The sequence below is a fragment of the Scyliorhinus torazame genome, chromosome 15 (genome assembly GCF_047496885.1).
Source record: "Scyliorhinus torazame isolate Kashiwa2021f chromosome 15, sScyTor2.1, whole genome shotgun sequence".
NCBI classification, from domain to species: Eukaryota; Metazoa; Chordata; class Chondrichthyes; order Carcharhiniformes; family Scyliorhinidae; genus Scyliorhinus; species Scyliorhinus torazame.
In genome coordinates, this window is record NC_092721.1 from 159422506 (window position 1) to 159444126 (window position 21621).

At 46.5% G+C, this 21621-nt stretch overlaps 1 protein-coding gene across 3 annotated transcripts in view; it reads right to left on the minus strand.

Annotated features, from left to right (window-relative positions):
* The window catches only part of LOC140391939 (stAR-related lipid transfer protein 13-like), a 938750-nt gene that overhangs the window by 456738 nt on the left and 460391 nt on the right, over positions 1–21621 (minus strand). For all 3 annotated transcript variants that reach the window (XM_072477005.1, XM_072477004.1, XM_072477006.1), the window contains exon 4: positions 9775–9808. In XM_072477005.1, the coding sequence (XP_072333106.1) occupies positions 9775–9808 (34 nt within the window). The remainder of the gene's footprint in view (positions 1–9774; positions 9809–21621) is intronic.

A 21621-nucleotide genomic window follows, 5' to 3' on the forward strand; every position in this document is an offset into this window, starting at 1 on the left:
CATTCAAATATGTTTCTAAACAACATAATGATTATGATTACTGAATCTATAAACCTCTATTCAAAGCGGAAGTGGCAAGCATGTAACCTGAACTATTTGAAAATGTTTGCACAGGAAGATGATTGGAAGGGGTGGTATGAGAGGCATTGAAGTGTTGACATTTTTATGAATGCTTAGTGTACACAATGGAATGAATGAACCACATTAATCTATAGCTACTTGCCTCACTCTTCATTTGCTCCATTAAAATGCAGATGGTAGCACCGGGCATTTAGCAAGAGGTCATAGTGATGAATATCCCCAGGTGAATTGTAACTGTGTGCTTCACAGTGTGACTGTAAATTGTAGACTTATTAGATTACAAATCAAGTAATCCGGAATTGTAAATGAATACTGTTTGAATTAATTTTTAATATCTAATTTCATTGATAATTTTTCTTTTATTTGCATTGTAGTGGCGAAGCTGAAGCAAAGGGTGAAATATTGTCTAGCTCGGAAGATAAATTTCCAGAAATTTGTTGCAAAATATTAAATGTAAGTTTAAAATCCATTCAACTGGGAACTGTGAAAGATTTCTCGCTGGTGTGCCAATAGGATGTTGCTTTGCCTAGAGTTAAGTTGTCACTTGTCAACAATAGTTGCTGAAAGGTTAAGATGAGGAAATGAATTATAAAAGGTAATAAGGGACAGCTCATTGGGCAAATCCACTGTGTGATGTGGCACTGAGCCATACATGCACAGGTAGTTCCCAGATTCAATTGCTTGTTTCTGCTTGATTAGACCTAGTAGGGCAGGTGCTTCAGGCTGTTCTCTCTCTGTTTTTACTCTGTTTTAAATGCTCTAAGGCGAGAACTTGACTTCATTTTGATGTCTCTCACTGAGGTCAGATATCTCCCAGACCCATCTGGCCATGCTCATGTATGCACACTGTAGCAATCCTGGATGTTATTATAATGCTTGGGTTGCTTGGATCCAGCATTGATATGGTGCGACAATGGAAGACATATCACTTAGGACACTTTCCCAATCATTAACAATTTGTTTGAGTACTTCTTCAATGCCAGTAAAAATCATGTAAGACATGGTAAGTCGTGGGAAGCCTTAGAAGGAGATTAGTTTCAGCTCAATTCTTTCTGCAATCTGACAAACAGGAAGCAGAATGCATATCTTACAACTGAAGTTTAAGATGAGAAAATTGGAGAAAGAAAATAAATATATATTCTTAGTCGGACCGGAAAAGCAGACAGGCTGATAAATGATATCTATAAAAGGCCAAAAAGGGTACAATAAAATACAGGACAGCAAAGTAGTAATGTGGGGATAAATTCAATTGTGTTAGGCAGCAATGTTAATTTGCTTTGAACTTTTACCGGATCAGCCTTTCAGTCAGGGCTGGTAAATGGAACTCCTCCCCTTTCATGTACTGTGTCAGTGTCAAGCATTCCCAGATATGCTGTTGTACAGCCAGAGATCCCTCAACTCTGACCAATCTCAGAAAGACACCCTGTCTACAACATTTTGACATTGCCAACATTTTACAACATTCCTCTGGCATCTTTGAATGTTAGAGATTGCAATTGTGAATCAATGAATTATTGACAAACTAATAAAATATTGACATCCCATCCTCAGCCATGTTCCAGTCAACACATCCATCCCTGTGACGCACTGCCTTCCCATGCCAATTGGAAAGCAAAAAGAATTATCACCCAATTGGATGATGCCTAACTGTTAACCAATGCGTCTTTTCCCCCCCATTTTCAATACTTTTAGATCTGGTAAAGAGCAGTGTTCAAACAAACTGAAAAGCAAAACAATCTTTTTTAATGTCTCTCCATATTTCTCCAGGGTTGCGCGTAGTAGTGTACTGGTGATTGAGCTTGAGTTTCTGTAGCCACCAGGTCAATCCTGGAGGGTTGGCAACCCTACAAAACCTGATTAATTTTCTGCTGAAGGCCCAAACCACTGTGTAAAGCAGGAATGGGATTGAGAAGAAGTGGATTGACACTAATCCAACTCCTTTAATCTTATAATCCTTAGTCAGCAGACAGAGCAGACATACTACCATGTTAGTGTGCTGGATTTAAACCTTGAACATAGAAATGTCTAAGGTGCTGTACCATGCAGTTCTCTCCAAAGCATAAATGAACATATCTGTTCATCATTAATGTAAGACTGATCAGATTGCCTGTAAACATCTATTTTATTGCCAGTTGGACTTGATGGAGCAAATGTCCTGATATATAGTAATGGAACTGGGCTAGGCAGTGAAATTTATACCACATGTACCGCTGCTCTCAGTGGAAATATGGTGACATAGGGCGTGATTCACTGGACTTAAAACTAAGTCCGTTGTTGGGCACATTTAACAGGGTGTTTCTCAGCAGCTGCAGCACCAAGAATCACCCTGGACAGCACATTGCCATTTTTCTTCGCCTTGGGGAGTTTCTCCCGCCGCATTTAGAAGGACTTCCTGCTGGCAATCTGATCTCGCCAGAAGGAACAGCTGTACGCACATTATCGTGCCATTTTGATCATCTGCTCTGATCACCCCCACTCCCCTTTCAAGCCCCTCTGCTTTATCGTCTCCCCCCCAACCTTGGCATGGCCCCTGGGAACTCACCTAGCCTCTAATTGGCAAGCCTCCCCCACCAGGCCCAACCCCCCCTGGTAGTGTCAACTTGCCATTTGGGCACCCTGGCACTCTGGCAGTGCCACCCAGGCCAAGGTGCCTAGGTGCCAGCGGATGTGCCAGGGTACCACCCTACCCTGTCCCCGACGACCACCCAGGGGTCTCAAATGGCCTGCAAGATCCCCAGGTGCCATTACGCCAGGTCCACATTTGTGTGGGCCAGTACTAAAACGTGCCCTGGCGTGATCTCACAAGCATGGCCATTGACTCCCAGGCGCTGACTCCCGATCGGCCAGGCGCCCGTTACAGAGCCCGATTTGGGGTTCTTTGCCCGGGGCAATGGGGTCGCTGAAGCATGTCATAGTTAATGTTTGAAAATTCCCATTTATGTGGATGGATGAATTGAAAGCAGCAATGTTATCACAATTAATTCAGTTGCTCAAATATTGTAATTCTGCACTTCTGGCCATGTCAAGACATATTTGAGGTTCAAGGCAACATTATGAAACCAATTCGGCTGACTCGAGCGACATTCTCCGACCCCCCGCCGGGTCGGAGAATCGCCGGGGGCTGGCATGAATCCCGTCCCCGCCGGTTGCTGAAGTCTCCGGCACCGGATATTCGGCGGGGGCGGGAATCGTGCCGCGCCGGTTGGCAGGCCCCCCCGCTCGATTCTCCAGCCCGGATGGGCCGAAGTCCCGCCGATAAATTGCCTGTCCCGCCGGCGTAAATTAAATCACCTGTCTTACCGGCGGGACAAGGTGGCGTGGGCGGGCTCTGGGGTCCTGGGGGGGGGAGCGGGGCGATCTGACCCTGGGGGGTGCCCCCACGGTGGCCTGGCCCGCGATCGGGGCCCACCGATCCGCGGGCGGGCCTGTGCCGTGGGGGCACTCTTTCCCTTCCGCCTCCGCGACGGTCTCCACCATGGCGGAGGTGGAAGAGACTCCCTCCACTGCGCATGCGTGGGAAACTGTCAGCGGCCGCTGACGCTCCCACGCATGCGCCGCCCGGAGATGTCATTTCCGCGCCAGCTGGCGGGACACCAAAGGCCGTTTCCGCCAGCTGGCGGGACGGAAATTCCTCCGGCGTCGGCCTAGCCCCTCAATGTTGGGGCTCGGCCCCCAAAGATGCGGAGCATTCTGCACGGCGCGATGCCCGTCTGATTGGCGCCGTTTTGGGCGCCAGTCGGTGGACATCGTGCCATTTCCGGAGAATTTCACCCCTCAATCCAATCATTGTCAGAAATACATGGAGACTCTGACAGCAAATGGCACCAGTGGCATATTGCCCCTTGCAGTGGGGAACAAAATTCACCTCACAATGTGGTGTTCAATGCCTATGCAGGTAAAGTCTGAAGGCAAAGCTAAAAGATAAATGGGATACAAACCAACTTAAAGCAGCCAGGAATCAAATGTAGTCAAAGGTGTTGTTATGTTGCCGCTGCATATGAAGGTCAAGTCAAGCCAATGGTTGTACCTTGTTCTCCTATTCAGCAACTCACTCTACAAAATTTTTGGTAACTACGAAACACAAGAGGGGCGATTGTAAGCCTAAGTTCACCGCGAGGGTAAACGCGGATGCAAAATCTCGCTAGCGTCAGGAAACGACATTTCCGCTGGCAAGGTTTTATTTCCCTGCCCCTCGTTGACGACATAACAAGGTTCCCACCCAGAAGGAACGAAAATCTTGTTTTAATATATATTAATGAATTTGCATATTATTTAAGGGCCTAGCAGCCACGCGATCCCTCCTCACTGAATAATCGAACTTGCCGACGTGAGGTTCACAACAGCTTTTTGAAGGTAGGAAACAGTTGAGGGAATCCCACTGGGGGCGCCAAGGTAAATAAAGCCCCGGTGGGGGAGGCACATGCCCAGGCAATGCCTTGGCACTGTCCCTGGCACAAGTTGGTACAGCTAGGCCGCCAATCTGGCAGTTTCAGCCTGTGCTAATCTAGCAGTGTCAGCCTGTACTGACATGTGCTAGAGTCAGGCAGGTTATCATTATGCATGGTGGGCAGGGAGAGCATCAAGGCATTTGAAGCGGGGGCCTTGGCAGTAACGGAGGGAGCTGGCAGTGAGGTGGAACATGGCAGTGAGAGGGGGAGTGCCGGCGATACTGCTCTGGTGATTGTGCGGGGGGAGGAGGGTGTTGGGGTAGACCCCTTATAATGGTGTGGTGAGGGGGTCAAAGCCCCCAATACCTCTGTGGTCAGGTGAGGGTGCTGGGGGGGAGTTTAACCTCGTGCTGATCCAGGCACAGTTTCAAGTTGGTTCCCGATCTCTGGAGCTGGACTTCCCAGCTCCAGCAGGCCCTGCCCTGACTGACAAAAAGAAATAGGGGAAGTGGTTTATGCCATCAGTCTGAGTTGCTCAAGATCTGGTCTGAAAACTCGGCAGTGCACCTGGAGAGATACAAGCCAGTTTTTAGTCAGAGCCTGACACTCTGACACATTCTAAGAAAATTCCACCCATTATCTAAACAAGCAGCTGTTCTCAGAAATGTGTTCAGCAGGTGCAGTTTCAGGATATAACAGCATTAATTGTGAAGGTGCAGATAAACAAATAAAATAGTTTGAGCTCTGAGGAAAAATTAGGAAATGATTTGTTATGTTGTAGGTGTAACATAAGCGGCTTCCTTGTGGTGCACTTGACAAAGAAAGGTTCAGACGTGGAGATAATTTCAACACGTTTATTAAACTATTTACTCTTCTATTACTCGGGTTCGACACTACTGCTAATCCTACTATAGCTACCCAGACTGACTAACCAGTTGCTGCAATCCATGTGGTGGGTGTAATATTGAATCAACCCTGTGTCTGTACTCACCGACTGTCTCCACTGGAAAGAGGCAGATCATGTGTGTGCTGCCCTTTATATATGGGTTGGTGTAATGCCCCCTGTGGTCGTGTCACCTCCTTGTGTATAATGAATGTCTATTGGTCCTGTCCTATCTAATTGATCTATTGGTTGAGCGTGTGTGTGTGATGTTTCTGGTGCTCCCTCTAGTGTCTACCTAGCCTACATGCATTTACATTGATGCACATCACCACATTCCCCCCTTTTTTATATGTTCATATGTTCTGTACACTTTAAGAAAATTGAACAAAGAACAGGTAGATAAGGTAAGGTATTTACAAGTCATGGGAACAGTGATTAAACAATAAGTCCAAATCATTTGTGTGAGTCCATAAACCATCAATCATCATGGTCAAATGTCTCTCTTGGTTATGAACGCCATCAACGTCCCTGTGCCACAGGAACCAAGAAGTGGTCAAATCACTTCGCTGTCTGATTTGGAGTCCCTTTCTTTATTCGATGTTTGTGATGGTGCTGTCGGATGGCATCTTGTAGCTGATAAGGTGTTGACGTTGAAGAGGTACCATCAACAGTATTATTCGAGGTCATGGATATGCCATATGGTGAAGTTGGCTAAGACTGTACATACTGGTCCTGGCCACGTGCTGTGCAGGAAGGGTGATCCTTCCGAGAACCGCTGAAGCTTGTTGAATTGGAAACAGAATTGCTGCTCGCATAAATACCTGGTGATGGTGTGAAACTAGAACCTTGCATCTGATAGGAATATGCCGTCTGGCCAGGCTGGGGTGCCGCAAATCCTGGGCTGTAACTAAGGCATCCAGTCTGTAGTGCAGATTGCGCTTGCGGTAGTCCTCCTTCGGTCTTGATTCCATTAATGGGCAATCCGTAGTGCTGGCCTGTTTGAGAATATGCTGCATAAACTGCTGGCTGCTGCATGCCTGAATACTGGGTTTGTCCAGCATGAGCTGTCATTGGCTGCACTGCTGGTGTGGAAACGATGTGTGGATATAGCTGTGGTGAATATTGGTGTATTCCTCTTGGACTGTAGCCGCTGCTTGTTATTACTGACGCAGTGTAATTGTTAAGTGATCCAAGTCCTGTCGTTGTGGCATCTGCTGTCACCCTGAGTGTGCCATCACTGAGGTTGCGGCACTCCCTGTCTGGAGTAAAGTCCGGCTTACGTGAATCAGAGTCGGCGTTTGGTTGCTCCCCATCTGGAGTCTGGTCTGTTTTAACTGAGGCAGTGTTGGTTTGTTGATGCTCCCCGTCCGGAGTCTTAGCAGGTTCACTGGAGTCAGCTGAGATTTCTTGAAGCTGCACGTCTGGAGTTGGAACATGCAGGAATGCATTGACTTGTGGAGAGGTTCGAGCGATTGAGGGTGGAAGTATCATGGTGTCACCAGAGTCACCAGTTGTCTCACAGTGATCGTTGAGTGCCTCTGTATACACTAGCTGAGGTCTGTCACTTTGCACATCTTGCATGTGAAGTGGGATGCTGTCGTCACTCGTCTCACATGCCGTGGGTAGATCCTCAGTAGCTGCCTGTTGTTCACTTGGGTTGGGTAAATTGTCAGAGTCTTCATCTGATGGCGCAAGCAATGTGGGTGGACTGTCATTGTCTTGCTGTTGTCCTTCATTTGGGCTTGGACTGTCATCGTCGCTTTGTTCTTCACTGTGGCATGATAGACCGTCATAGTCGTCCTGCTGTGCACTGGAGCGTGGTAGACTGTCATAGTCTTCTTGCTGTTTACTTGAGCATGGCAGACTTGCATCGTCTGCCGCTAGTTGGTCAGAGGAGGTTGCTAGACCCTCATGGTCTTGTTCCTGCAAGGACTGTGCGTCGGAGTCTTGCGTTGCTACTATCGTGGAGGCTGTCCACGAGCTTGCTGTGGAATCTTGTGACACTGGAGTCACTTCTTGTTCATGCAAGGACTGCGGTGTGGAGTCTTGCGTGTCATCTTTCGTAGAGTCGGGAATCCTGAGCGGTGCATGGACCATGCTCTGTGTGGCAGCAGGCTGTTCTCTGTGGGCTTGTACCGCTCTCTGTCTCTTGGTTTCAGGCTGCAGCATCATCCTGCACTCACGAGTTGGGATGTTATATCTGCTGGGCTGAAGATCCTCAAATCTGAAGAACGAATCCGCGTCTGCGTCGGATTCAATACGGGGGTCACCAATGTGCAACACGCCTACTTGTGGTTCGGATTTGGTACTGGGGTAGCCTCCCAAGGTGAAAGGTTTGTCTGAGTCGTAGTCTTCTAGGACCATATCATCACTGTTGGCGTTGGAGCTGGCATTGGGCTTGCGAGGTCCAGAGAAAATGTAAAGGTCGGTATCGAAGTATTCAAGGTTGGAATCATCGGTTTGGGCGTAGGTAACTGCTTGTGCAGGGTTCTTTGGAGGTTAATTTCATTTCCTGATTCAATTTGAGGCATTGTGCTGTCATTCCAGGTGAAGGAAGGTTGTTTTACGGCTTTAAAAGATTTTTTCTTTTATTTGGGACGTTTCCCCTTTAAATGGGCGTGGTCCGGGCCTCTGACGTCATGATGCATATGACATAGTGCTTAGGAAGCGATTGCGCATGCGCAGATTGCTGTTCCTTTACATTGGACCTTTTTCGTAATTGCGCATGCGCGGCTTCTTGCGCATGCGCAAATGGACATTCCCGTTCTGTGCGCTTCTCGCGCAACTGGAGTCCCTGTAGAAAGATGGCCGAACAAAATTGTTCTCTGCTCCGGGATTTCGGCCTCGAGGTGAGTACTGGCACTTCTCTGACCTTTTCTTGCTGGTTGGAGTGTGTTTTCCTCACAGTATTTGCCGAATTTGTCCAGGACTGCCTGGAAGTTGCTCCTGTTTTGTCCTTTGGAGAACTTGAATTTTTAAAAGATTTCTTCTGCTCTGGCACCGGCTATGGTGAGGAGAAGCACTGTCCTTTCAGTGTCGGCCAGGTCTTCTAGTTCAGCTGCCACCAGGAAGATTTCAAACTTTTGCCGGAATGCCTACCAGTTTTTGCAGAGATCGCCGTGGCACTAGAGTTGCTGCGGAACCTGGATCTCGAACATTTTGCCTGGGCATTGTGAGTTGTCACTGTACGCTGAGGTATGGCTATGTGGATTTAAATAGTTCACTCTGGTACCATGATTTGTTATGTTGTAGGTGTAACATAAGCGGCTTCCTTGTGGTGCACTTGACAAAGGAAGGTTCAGACGTAGAGATAACTTCAACACGTTTATTAAACTATTTACACTTCCATTACTCGGGTTCGACACTACTGCTAATCCTACTATAGCTACCCAGACTGACTAACCAGCTGCTGCAATCCACGTGGTGGGTGTAATATTGAATCCACCCTGTGTCTGTTCTCACTGACTGTCTCCACTGGAAAGAGGCAGATCATGTGTGTGGTGCCCTTTATATATGAGTTGGTGTAATGCCCCCCTGTGGTTGTGTCACCTCCTCGTGTATCGTGAATGTCTATTGGTCCTGTCCTATCTAATTGATCTATTGGTTGAGCGTGTGTGTGTGATGTTTCTGGTGCTCCCTCTAGTGTCTACCTAGCCTACATGCATTTACATTGATGCACATCACCACAGGAAAAAGGAAAGAACACGATAATTCTGTCAAAATGACACTTCATAAGTCCTACTCTTATTTCTATTAAGCTGTAAACTACTGTAGACTTTGACATCATTTAAAACAGAGACATAAGGCGGATTCCGGTCCCCCAGCTGTGTGTTTCTCGGCAGCATGGCGTTCACTGGTGACGGGATTCGGTCTTCTTTTCGCTCATCATTGGGATTTCCCATTGAAGCCACCCCATGCCGCCGGGAAACCTACGGGCGGGAGTGGGCTGCTGGTGGGAAAAGTGAATCGCAGCAGCTGGAGAATTCCAGCTATATTTTTCTACAAATTACGATGTCCTGTCTGTGACTTGAAATAGATAATACTTCTTTACAAAGATGTTTGCCATCTTATAACTAAACAGGTTCAAAAATTAAGTTTGTATTGCAGTAATTAGTATTTCCTTCAGAAAAGGTAGAAAATGTAGTGAATTGTTCAGATTCAGATAAGAATAACACCACAAAGCTACCCCAGAAAAGCATTCTTCTTCCGCCTAGTTGTGAAATCTTTTACAACTTGTAAAAAAGTAAATAAAAAAGGAAATTTCAGCTGTTGGAATATTTACTGCTGATTGGAAAAAATACACAGCATATTACCTCCATGGCAAATGGCTGCACTTTTATTGTCGCATGCATAATCCATTAAATGTTTTGCAGGTAAGAAAATGAGCGAAGACCGCAAGATTCATAAAGAAATCAAACTCACCAGCTGTCTCCTGGCTCAACTTCAGTGGCAACACCTAAAAAATAAAATGTAATTTTCAATTCAACTTAATCATGGTCCAGCTGAGCTTAAGAGCTAACACATCAGAAGACAGCCAGGTAACAATGCCTGAAATTATTGGTGGCAGTACTCGTGACGCACTAAACATTGTGGAATTGGGCAGAAGGAAAATTATCCAGGTAATACAAGTTCAAATCCAACACAAAATCCAAAGTAATGAATGTACTGTGCTCAAATCATTAAATATGGACAGCTCAGGGCTATGACAAAGGCATCAGAGAGAATATCTGGCAAGGCAAGAAACTGAAGCAGAGCCACCAGATTTTTGAACTCCATTACTCCCATAAGACCAAAAGAAATGGGAATAGGAATAGGCCATTCAACCCCTCCACATGCTCCTCCATTCAATAAGATCATGGCTGATTCAACATTACTCACGTTCACTTTCCTGCCCGCGCCCCGTAACCCTCGATTCCCTTACTGATCAACAATCTATCTATCTCAGCCTTAAATATACACAAGGACTCTGTCCCCACAGCTCACTGTGGCAAGGAGTTCCAAAGACTCACAACCCGCTGTGAGAAGAAACTCCTCTTCATCTCAGTGTTGAATTGACACCTCTTTATTTTGAGACTATGTCCTCTGGTCCAAACTCTCCCATGAGGGGAAACATCCTCTCAGCATTTACCCTGTCAAGCCCCTCAAGAATCCTAATCCAATATGTTTCAATGAGATTACCTCTCATTCTTTTAAATTCTAATGAGTAGAGTCCCAACCTGTTTAACCTTTGCTCATAAGACAATCACCACATAACGGTGATCATCCTGGTGAACCTTCTCTAAACTGCTTCCAATGAAATAATATCTTTCTTTAAAGAAGGGGACCAAAACTGCTCACATTACTCCAGATGTGGTCTCAGCAGTATCTTGCAGCAAGACTTCTCTTATACTCCAAACCCCCTGATAAGGGCCAACATTTTGTTAGCCTCGCTGATGACCTGCTGCACCTATGTGCTAGTTTTCTGAGTTTTGTGCACAAATACCCCAAGTCCCGTTGTACTGCTGCTTTCTGCATTTTTTCTCCATTTAAATAATGCTGTGATCTTTTGTTCTCCCCTGCAAAATGAACAACTTCACATTTTTCCACACTATATTCCATTTACCAACTTTTTGCCCACTTACTTAACCTATCAGTATCTCTTTGTAAACTGTTTGTATCCCTCTCGCAACTTGCCTTTCCACCTATTTTTGTGTCATCTGTAAATTTGGTTAAAGTACACTTGCTTCCTTTCTCCAAGTCATTAATATATATTGTAAACAGTTGTGGTCCCAGCACAGATCCCTGTGGAACTGTACTGATTACATGTCGCCAATCTGAAAAAACATCCCTTATCCCCACTTGCTATTTCCTGCCCTTTAACCAATCCTCTATCCATGCCAACATACAATCTCCAACATCATGGGCTCTTATGTTATGGCTCCAATTATTTGTTGATTAATACCCTTTCCTACAGTGTGCCGACTGCTTGGGGGTTTATACACTACGCCTATTAATAGCTTCTTTCCTTTGTTGTTTTTTTTACCTTATCCAAAATGGACTCTACGACATCTGAGTCTAGATCATCTCTCACAACTGCCCTCATTTAATATCTTATTAACAGTGCCACCCCATCAACATCCGGCCTATCCTTCCAAACTGTCAAATATCCTTGAATATTAAGTTCCCAGTTTCGATCTCCTTGTAACCATGTTTCCGTAATGGCTATGAGATCATTAACATTTACCTCAAATTACGTTGTCAGTTCATCTATCTTATTCCGAATGCTTCATGCATTAAGATACAAACCCTTTAGGCTTGCCTTTTTTGCCATTTTTAATCATCTTAGCCTTTCTTTGTACTGTGGCCATATTTGTCTCTCACCCTTGATTATCCTGCCTACCGTTTTTGCATTTACTGTCTTTCTTTCATTACTGTCCTTGTTTCTCTATCCCTTGTCACCCTGCTTAGGTTCCCATCTCCCTGCCATTCTAATTTAAACCCTCCCCAATTACACGAGCAAATACTCGCCCTAGGACATCAGTCCCGATCCTGCCCAGGTGTAACCCATCTAGATTTTACTAGTGCCAGCTCCACCAGAACTGCTCGCAATGTTCCAGGAATCTGAAACCCTGCCCCTTGCACCATCATTCCAACCATGTATTCATCCAATATATACTACTATTTTTACTCTGACTAGTACGAGACACTGGTAGTAATCCTTCAAAGTAACTCTGTTACTTTCTTAATTGTTTATCTCTTGGTGTTTGCTGTGCTTAGTGACTATCAGACGGATTCTGTCCCGTGTGCATCTAATATCAGGATTGCCAACGCTGTACTTTCAGCAACGATCTAAGATGTTGCAAACAGCTAACGGTAATGAAGTTCAGAGTTTGTCCGTTGTGTTCTACCCCAGGGCAGATTCTCAATAAAGTTTCAAATATGAGATTCTAGCAGCACGGTGGCGCAGTGGGTTAGCCCTGCAGCCTCACGGCGCCGAGGTCCCAGGTTCGATCCCGGCACTGGGTCACTGTCTGTGTGGAGTTTGCACATTCTCCCTGTGTTTGCGTGGGTTTTGCCCCCACAACCCAAAGATGTGCAGGTTAGGTGGATGGGCCACGCTAAATTGCCCCTAAAATTGGAAAAAATGAATTGGGTACTCTAAATTTATATTTAAAAAAATTAAAAAATGTGACATTCTTCAGCTATATATTAGAGCAGCTGATTCCTCATGGTTCCATTGATTCCTCACTGTTTTCATATTTGGAACATCTTCTCCTAGACCAAAACCCTATTTACCCTTTACGATCAGCCAGCCACCCCATTGGACACAAGTAAACCTGTTGGGTGTCGCCCAGTAGAAACTCAGGATATTCTGGTTCGATTTAGTCTACATTTGAGGAATCCACAGAATGAAATTTTTTGCATTATGATTTTGAAGGTGAACATTTCAACAACAGCAAGGTTACCCGATGGAGCTGATTTTGAACCATTAGTGCTACAAATCAGCTGAAGTGCAAAAGCATGGATAACTTCAAAGATAAATAAAAAAGATAGAAACAAGTAGAGATAGTACACCAGTCACAAATAGGAAAATCAACAAACTGAAATAATATACTCATTCAAATATATATATATATAAAAAGAACCATCCAAATAAAAAGAACTCAAAATGAGTTCAAATGAGTTCAAATTGTAATACATTGTTCTTAACCCCTACTTCCCTTCCTTTTGCCAAATGCCTTCCTAAATTTTACAATGTTGCTGAATTTAGCACTTCCCATCTCCCCAATGCTCAAATTCTAGCCAATGTGCAGTCTTAACAAATGCGTCAAACCCACGCAGGGAAAATGAGTCACAAGAGCTTCAGAGTTCAAAACCTGGTTTTGTTGGTTTGACTGCAATGTGTTTAGTCTGTACAGATCCTACTGGTGCTTATTTGTTGAGATCACTGCCAATATATTTTTCGCTACATGAGTGAAGCCATTCAGAAATGTACTGGTAAGGGCAGCACAGCGGCGCAGTGGTTAGCACAGCTGCCTCACAGCTCGAGTTCTCAGGTTCGATCCCGGCTCTGGGTCACTGTCCGTGTGGAGTTTGCACATTCTCCCCGTGTTTGCGTGGGTTTCGCCCCCACAACTCAAAGATGTGCAGGTTAGGTGGATTGGCCACGCTAAATTGCCCCTTAATTGGAAAAAATGAATTGGGTATTCTAAATTTATTAAAAATAAGGGGAAAAAAAAGAAATGTACTGATAAGCACTGGAGTTAAGAGGTGGAATTTTGTGGTTGAAGGTGAGAAAACCAGCATGCAGCTCCCCAGTTGCCGAGTTTTCTCTCCAGATTCTCTGATACTCTGTACACAGAAAATCTGGGGTCATGGTTTCCAGTATTACGCTGGCCTGATAGAACCAGTGCCAGCTTCACAGAGAACCAAGCAGAGCTCCCCACTATACAAAATGGGGCTGTGTGTGGCCTCGGCTGCGAGTTCCCCATTCAGACCCCTTATTCAATGCTCTCGCAAGGGGACTTTGTTTACTTTTGGGAGAATCGTGCCCATAGCGAATCACAGGAAAGTCTGAAGCCCCCCCACCATTCTATCCAAGTACTTGTGCTGAATTTTTGTCTGGTAGTCACGGCTGCAGAGTTGGGAGAATTCCCGGCTCTGTAAATGCAGCCTTTAAAATGGCTGCATAAACTATGGTTTTTGGTCCAGTGACTTGGGTGGGGGCTTAATCAGAGTCCTCGAGGAGATGCTGTGCATCTCAAGCAGGAGTGCTGAATGCAAGGCATTCATCCGTACTACATGGCACCATGTAAAATCCAGGTTATAGTAGTTGTAATAATCCACAGGAGGCAGGGGTTCCGTCACCACACCAATATTTATTTGCAATAACTATATACAAGAGCAGCTCCAAACAGTGCTGCTAGCATTCCAGTCAACTTAAGACTCGTTCACAAAGCCTACACAGGTGCTTATATGGGCCCCCTCAATGAGCTATCATTGAGGGAGCTCATACTCCAATTGGCCAACCAATAATGCCAATTGGAGGTCATTACACCCCCCCCACCCCCCACCCCCCACCACCACCCCCCCCCCCCCCCCAAGGTCCGAGGAATTCCTGCCAGCTGGCTCCGACGTGGGTGGGGTGTACCTTATAGGTGCCCGTCTTTTCCTTGACGACCTCCTTGGAAGTTGTACTTCCTCCTCCTCGGGGAGAGGTGTCGCGGCGGCCTCGTCGAATGTGTCCATCTCCGACTCTGACGACTGGATAATGGGGTCTGGAGACATTTCTCGGGGCTGGGGTGTGGGTATCTTTCCCGTATGGGCTATCCCAGCTTGAGGCGGTCCTGCTTCGCCTGCCTCCAGGTGTGGTTCCGCTGCCCTTATTTGGTCGAGGTGTTTCTTCAGCACCTTACCTCCTATCGAAACTTCATATGATATGGGTCCTGTTTGGGACTCTACCGTACCTTTGACCCACGTTGGTCCATTCCCATAATTCTTGACCCAAACCGGTGCCCCCACCTGGAAATGTCTCTGCTGCCGACTATTATCATGCCCCCTGCGTTGGACCTCCTGTTGTTTCTCCACTTTCCCCGTTAAATTTGGGAAAAGGAGACTCAGCCTCGTTCGCAGCCGCCTTCCCATTAAGAGTTCAGCTGGCGGTATGCCCGTTGTGGAATGCGGTGTGGTCCTGTAATCAAACAGCCAGCGGGAGAGCTTTGTGTCCATTGACACTGCCAGCTGCTTCTTGAGTCCCGCTTTTAGTGTCTGGACCGCTCTCTCTGCCAGGCCGATGGATGCTGGATGGTAAGGGGCCGTTTTGATGTGGCGGACTCCGTTTCCCTTTAGGAATTTTCCAAATTCCCCACTTGTGAATGCCGTTCCGTTGTCCGACACCAATACCTCCGGAAGTCCATGTGTTGCAAACGAGGCGCTGAGCTTTTCAATTGTCGATGCTGTGCTTGCCGCGTTTACCCGGTGGACGTCCAACCATTTGGAGTGGGCGTCCACTATCACCAAAAACATTGAGCCCATGAAAGGGCCGGCGTGATCAATATGCAGGCGGGTCCACGGTCTGCCTGGCCATTCCCACGGGTGCAATGGCGCAGCTGGTGGCACTCTTTGCCCCTGTTGGCACTCCTAGCACCGACGTACCAAGGCTGCTATGTCTGTGTCCAATCCTGGCCACCAAATGTAGCTTTGAGCTAGCACCTTCATTTTAGACACCCCTGGGTGTCCGTGATGTAACTCGGTTAAGATTGCCCGACAGCCCTGAGCTGGGACTATTACCCGGGCTCCCCATAATAGGATACCGTCTTCTACGGTTATTTGGTCCCTTCTGCTCCAGTATGGGTGCAACTGGGGCTCCACTGGTCTCTCCAGTTACCCTGTTAGCAGTAAATACTTCATCTTGGCTAAAACTGGATCTTTTTGCATCCACAACCGAATATGTTGTGCGTCCACTGATAGGGTGTCCAAAAAATTTAGAGTCATTACTGTATCCTCTACTTTCGGTATTAGCGGCGGGGTGTCTGGGAGGGGAAGTCTGCTCAAGGCATCTGCATTTGCTACTCGCGTTCCCAGTCTGTGCTCCAGAACATATCTATACGCCGCCAGTAGCAACGCACAGCGTTGGATTCTAGCTGATGCAATCGGGGGTATTGACTTGTCTTCTTTTAATAACCCTAATAACGGCTTATGGTCCGTCACTATGGTGAATTTCCGCCCGTACAGACACTGGTGAAATTTTTTTACTGCAAATATCACCGCCAGTCCTTCCTTCTCGATTTGGGAGTACTTTCTCTCAGCCATCGCCAAGGTCCTCGAAGCATAAGTTATTGGCCGTTCTTCCCCATTCCTTCCTCTATGGGCTAAGGCGGCTCCTACCCCGTAAGGTGATGCGTCACACGTGACCACCAACTCCTTCCTTGGGTTATAATGCTCTAGGACATTTTTGGATGACAGCTGTTCCTTAATGTCCCTAAATGCTCGGTTTTGGCGGGCGGACCATTTCTATTATTGTCCCTTTTTTAGTAGCTGGTGGAGGGGTTCTAGGATGGACGCCCTATTTTCAATAAATTTGCCATAATATGTTACCAACCCTAGAAATGATCGTAGCTCCTGGACCGTGGTGGGAGCTGGGGCTTCTTTTATTGCCCTTACTCTGTCTTCCAATGGGTGTAAGCCCGACTCGTCTACTTTATATCCCAGGTACATCACTTGTGGGGCCAGAAAAACATATTTTTCTCTTTTCAGCCGTACGCCTGCCTTTGCGAAACTCCTGAGCACTTCCTCCAGGTTCCTTAAGTGTTCCCTGTTTGTCCTACCCGTGATTAAGACATTGTCCAAATAAATCGCCACCTGCGGTAGTCCCTGCTGAATATTTTCCATCGTACGCTGGAATATAGCGCAGGCTGATGACACTCCGAAGGGTAGCCTAGTATAACGAAAAAGTTCCTTCAGGGTGTTGATCGTAGCGAACTTCTGGGAGTCCTTGTCCAGTTTTAACTGCAGGTAGGCATGGCTCATGTCCAGTTTCGTGAACAAAAGCTCACCTGCCAATTTGGCATATAGGTCGTCTATTTTTGGGATCGGGTATTTGTCCAGCAGTGCATATTTGTTTACCGTCTGTTTGAAATCTCCACAGCGACGTATTGAGCCGTCTGGCTTCAAAATTGGTACCACTGGTGCTGCCCATTCGGAGAACTGTACTGGTCTGATAATGCCGTCGTGCCGTAACCTTTCTATTTCGACATCTACTTTCTTCCTTAATGCAAAAGGTACTGGCCTGGCCTTACAAAATTTCGGAAGGGCTTCTGGGTCCACGTGCAAAGTTGCTTTGGCGCCTATAATTTCCTCCAAACCTTCTTGGAAGATCTCCGGGTATTTTTGGAGTACTCCACTCAACTGCCCGCTTCCACTCTGGAAAATTTTCATCCAATCTGATTTTAGGTCTTTCAGCCAGTTCCGTCCTATTAAGTACGGTCCGGAGCCCTCTACTATCGTTAATGATAATCTGAGCAATTGTTTGTCATATTCTATGGGTACATGAGTCATGCCCAGAACTTCCAGGGGTTCCCCCGTGTAGGTTTTAAGTTTTGTCGATGTTTTTGTTAGGGTTAGTGGCTGGAGTCCATCTTTGATTTTAAAAAAATGCTGCCACTCCTATTACTGATACGGCCGCACCCGTGTCTATTTCCATTATTGTTGGCCGACCGTTCACCCGTGGGGTAATCTTAATAGGTTCTACTTTCTTCGTCGCAATATTATATAACTGTTCCCCTTCGGAGGAGGATGGGGCGTCTAGGTTGTGTACTTCCCTGCATCCCCACCTGCTATTCCTCTTTTGCCACCTCCTTCTAGGGTTTCTGTCGCTGTTACCCCACTCTGTCTGGTGCCAGAAACAGTCCTTCTCTGTTGGGGGAGCCTCAGCCGGTAGCTCCCTCTGTCTCCAGTTAGTCCTAGCAGACTTGGGGGCAGTTCTGGGGTTTTCTTTTGGCCCTCTATTCCTCAGGCTTTTCCTGAGGGCGGCTATCTGGTAGCTGGACCCGTTGTAGTAGTCCCTCTCCCAGGTATCTACCTCCATTGGCGTGCCCTGTAGATCCTGCGCCCCACTTGCTGCCTTTTCTAGGGACAGTGCGAGCTGTAAAGCCCGCCTGCAGTCTAGCTGCATTTCCGCCAACAGGCGCTTCTGTATTGTGAGGTCGTTTATGCCACACACTAACCGGTCCCGAAGCATTTCATTTAGCGTAGGGCCGAACTCACATTTTTCCGGCAGCCTTCTCAGGCGGGTCAAGAAATTCGTGACTGACTCTCTGTCTTCCCGCTTCGTTGTGTAGAATCTGTACCTACGCAAAATGAGGGGTGGTTTTGGGTCATAGTGCTCTTCCACCAATTTTGTTAATTCTTGGAAAGGTATCGTGTCCGGCGTATCGGGATAAGTTAGACTACGTATAATGGCGAAGGCGAGAGTCCGCATGCCGACAGCAGTATAGCCCGTTTCCTTCCGTCCTCCATTATCTCATTGGCCTGGAAAAAGTAATACATTCTCTCCACATACTGGGACCAGTCCTCAATAGTCGGGTCGAATGCATCTCACTTCCCAAAAAGCGGCATTTTTGAAAGAGCAAGGCTTACCCTCCGAGTGCGGCTGCTGGTCTCCGCAAGGTTCTTTCTTTACCTTTTCGCCACTGTAATAATCCACAGGAGGCAGGGGTTCCGTCATCACACCAATATTTATTCGCAATAACTATATACAAGAGCAGCTCCAAACAGTGCTGCTAGCATCCCAGTCAACTTAAGACTCGTTCACAAAGCCTACAGAGGTGCTTATATGGGCCCCCTCAATGAGCTATCCAATGGCCAACCAATAATGCCAATTGGAGGTCATTATAGTAGTCATCTACTGTGCTCACTACTTTGGCTGCATTTGCATTCCAAGTGTCATAAGATATTTTTTATGCAGTGAGCAGAGGTATATGAAAGCCAAGAATGTTGCTTGAGGTGTCCAAGTCAGATGCAGGACCAACGGCTAAAGGAATGGTGCACAAGTTCTTTCAAACAGCTGTTGTTAGACAGTGATGGGCTCATCATGCACAAGATGTCTTATCTGCATGAATGCTAAATTATAAAACCATATACATGCTGATGGGTTGCAAGTCTTAGGTTGTGTCATTCTCAGCAAAACGTCAATTGCCTGTACGATGGTGCTCCTGTTGACAATGTGACTGCTGTTGTAGTGGTGCTCTGCCTCCATCTGTGGTATCTTAAAGGGAGTCATTATTTCAAGTTCTTAAGGATAGCTGTTGTTTTCTAGAAGCCAACCATGGTTCTGCGTTGGTGGCTGAAATAGACTGTTGGAGTTGGGACTCCTTGGTGCAAAGGAGTCGTGGCAGCTGTCAGGGACCCTTGAGCACTCATGAATTAAGACCTTGTGATCATTTCAAAGCACCTTTGCATTGATTGAGTCGAAGGACTTCTGGTTAACAAAGGTGTCTGCGTGTTAAATTGAGGCATAGATGTTGAGAGTGATGGCTACCATCACATCTACTGATAGAGCATGGGGCTTGATGGATCCTCAGTTGCCTTCAACATTGGTTCCTTGTCATATTGAGGTATGATATCCAAGATCTGTACACCCTTTCCACAGAGTAGTACGTGGTTGTTCTACCACTCCTCCTTTTCCAGTTGCATGTGTAGCAGCTTCTTCCTTCTGACCTCTGGCAGATCATAGTGATGGCTTCTATGGCTTCTTATGTGCAGAGGTGCCTTGCTCTGCAGGAAGCACTATGTACCCTTCGTGAGCATAGAGGTCTTCCTAGCATCTGGTGCACGAGTCAGTAAGGGCAAAAGAAATTGCCTTGTGAGTCCACCAGCCCCACGTTCCTATTCTCTTGGTTAAGGGAAGACAGTTGTCTTCTGGGACAGTGAATTAAAGTAGTGTTTTTCAAACCGTTTTACTCGGGACCCACTTTTACCAACAAGCCATCCTTCGGGGGACACACTGGCCAACCTGCGCAACCCACGCCGGTCAACCTTTGCAACCCATGCTGGCTGACCTTTGCGCTCATGCCAGTCGAGCTTTGCGACCCACACCACCTGACCTTTGCGACCCACGCCGGCCGACCTTCGAGACCCACCATTTTCACTTACCTTTAATGTGACAGGTGAGCCTGATTGGTCCTCAAGGTCTTACTTGTTTTGTCATTCAATGTTACATTTCTGATAATGATTTCAGCTGATGATTTAAGATCTCAATGTACCGTTGGAAAAAATAAAGAGATTTGTCCTCAAACTCACCACGCTTAGTCTTCAAATGTCTTTGAAGAATTGAGGCTTTTAAACTTTCATTTGCCATTGCTTCCCTGCATATAACAGACATGAACTTTGAATCCGGATTTTCAATGGCACAATTAATAAACTCATACCTCAAGTAATCATCTTTATGCTGCTTTGTTCCTGTTTTCAGCTTCTTCTTCATGGGTTGTTCACCAGAGGCCCCGGAGTTCACGCCAGCACTGCTGGCAGCTGCAAAATGGAGGAATCTCTCTCATGCCCAGAACACGTGACGTCAGCGTACGGGGAACGTGACCCGCTCTTTGCCGCCATTTCCAGTGGGAGGGCTCCTTTGTTTGCTGAAAAAAGCTGGCATTGGACAGTGCGCTGACGTCAGGAGGAGGCGGTCCACCCTGCTGGGCTCCGGGCCTGCGCACTGCATGATCCGGCATGCATGCGCAGGAAGGCCGGCAATCTCAAAAGTCCGTCCCAGCCAGCATTTTTAAAAGCGGGTCGCAGTATCGGGCGTTCCTCCTGCGATTGGGAATGCCGCAATCAAGCGGCGTGACCCTCCCAAAACCTGTCCATGACCCACCCACAGGTCACGACCTTGAGTTTGAAAATCCCAGAATTAAAGTTCAACGGTAATTCCACATCAATAACTTACCTCTTCAAAAGGGGTAACCTAGCTGTCTAAACAAATACACAAGTTCAGACCACTCTGTGATCAATGGTTACTGCACCTTTAATGTAATGATCCCTTTAAGACTGGGTTTGGAACCCTGGGGGACTCCGCCTCTGGCTCCACCCCCCAGGGAGCCATATGTAAGGTAATGTCCAGTGGGCAGAGTGCAGTGAGCACACTTCTCGGTAGCTGACTGGTTCTCTGCCAATTAAAGCCTTTGTATTACCAATCATCTCTCTCGAGTTGTAATTGAGGGTATCTCACACTCTTATCAGGTCCACTTTGCAAGCTTCGGGTTTCATCCTTAGGCTTCCAAAATCCGATTTGAGCTGAGGCAGCTGATGATTTAAATGGCCAGTTGCCTCTGTAAAACATACATGTGCGAAATGTGCCCTGCCCCCATTCCCATCTCTGTGAAAATCGGAAGTGCCGCATTCAGGGAATGGGACTTACAATTTCCGGGCACTTCCACCGTTTTCACTGTTGTGATGAAAATCTGGGCCATGTTGCTTTGTAGGCATACTGATTAGGATCACTAATTCTGGTTGGATATATTCCTGAAGGTTTCATCACATACCTCCGGTCTCTAACCACCAACCTGGTAAAATAATCTTTTCTCAACTCCAGTATGTTTCTAACTAATCAATGAAAATGTTCAAAAAAATTAAAAATAAATCTCTATTTTTAATGCCCCATTGATTTTTCTTGTGGGTTGCAAACAGAACTGCTCAGCAGTTTAATCTCAAATTCCCAGAGACTTCAGGATAACACTGGGGGCTTTGAAACTCCAGTACAGATACCAGTTGCTATCCTGATGGAGATTAGCTGCC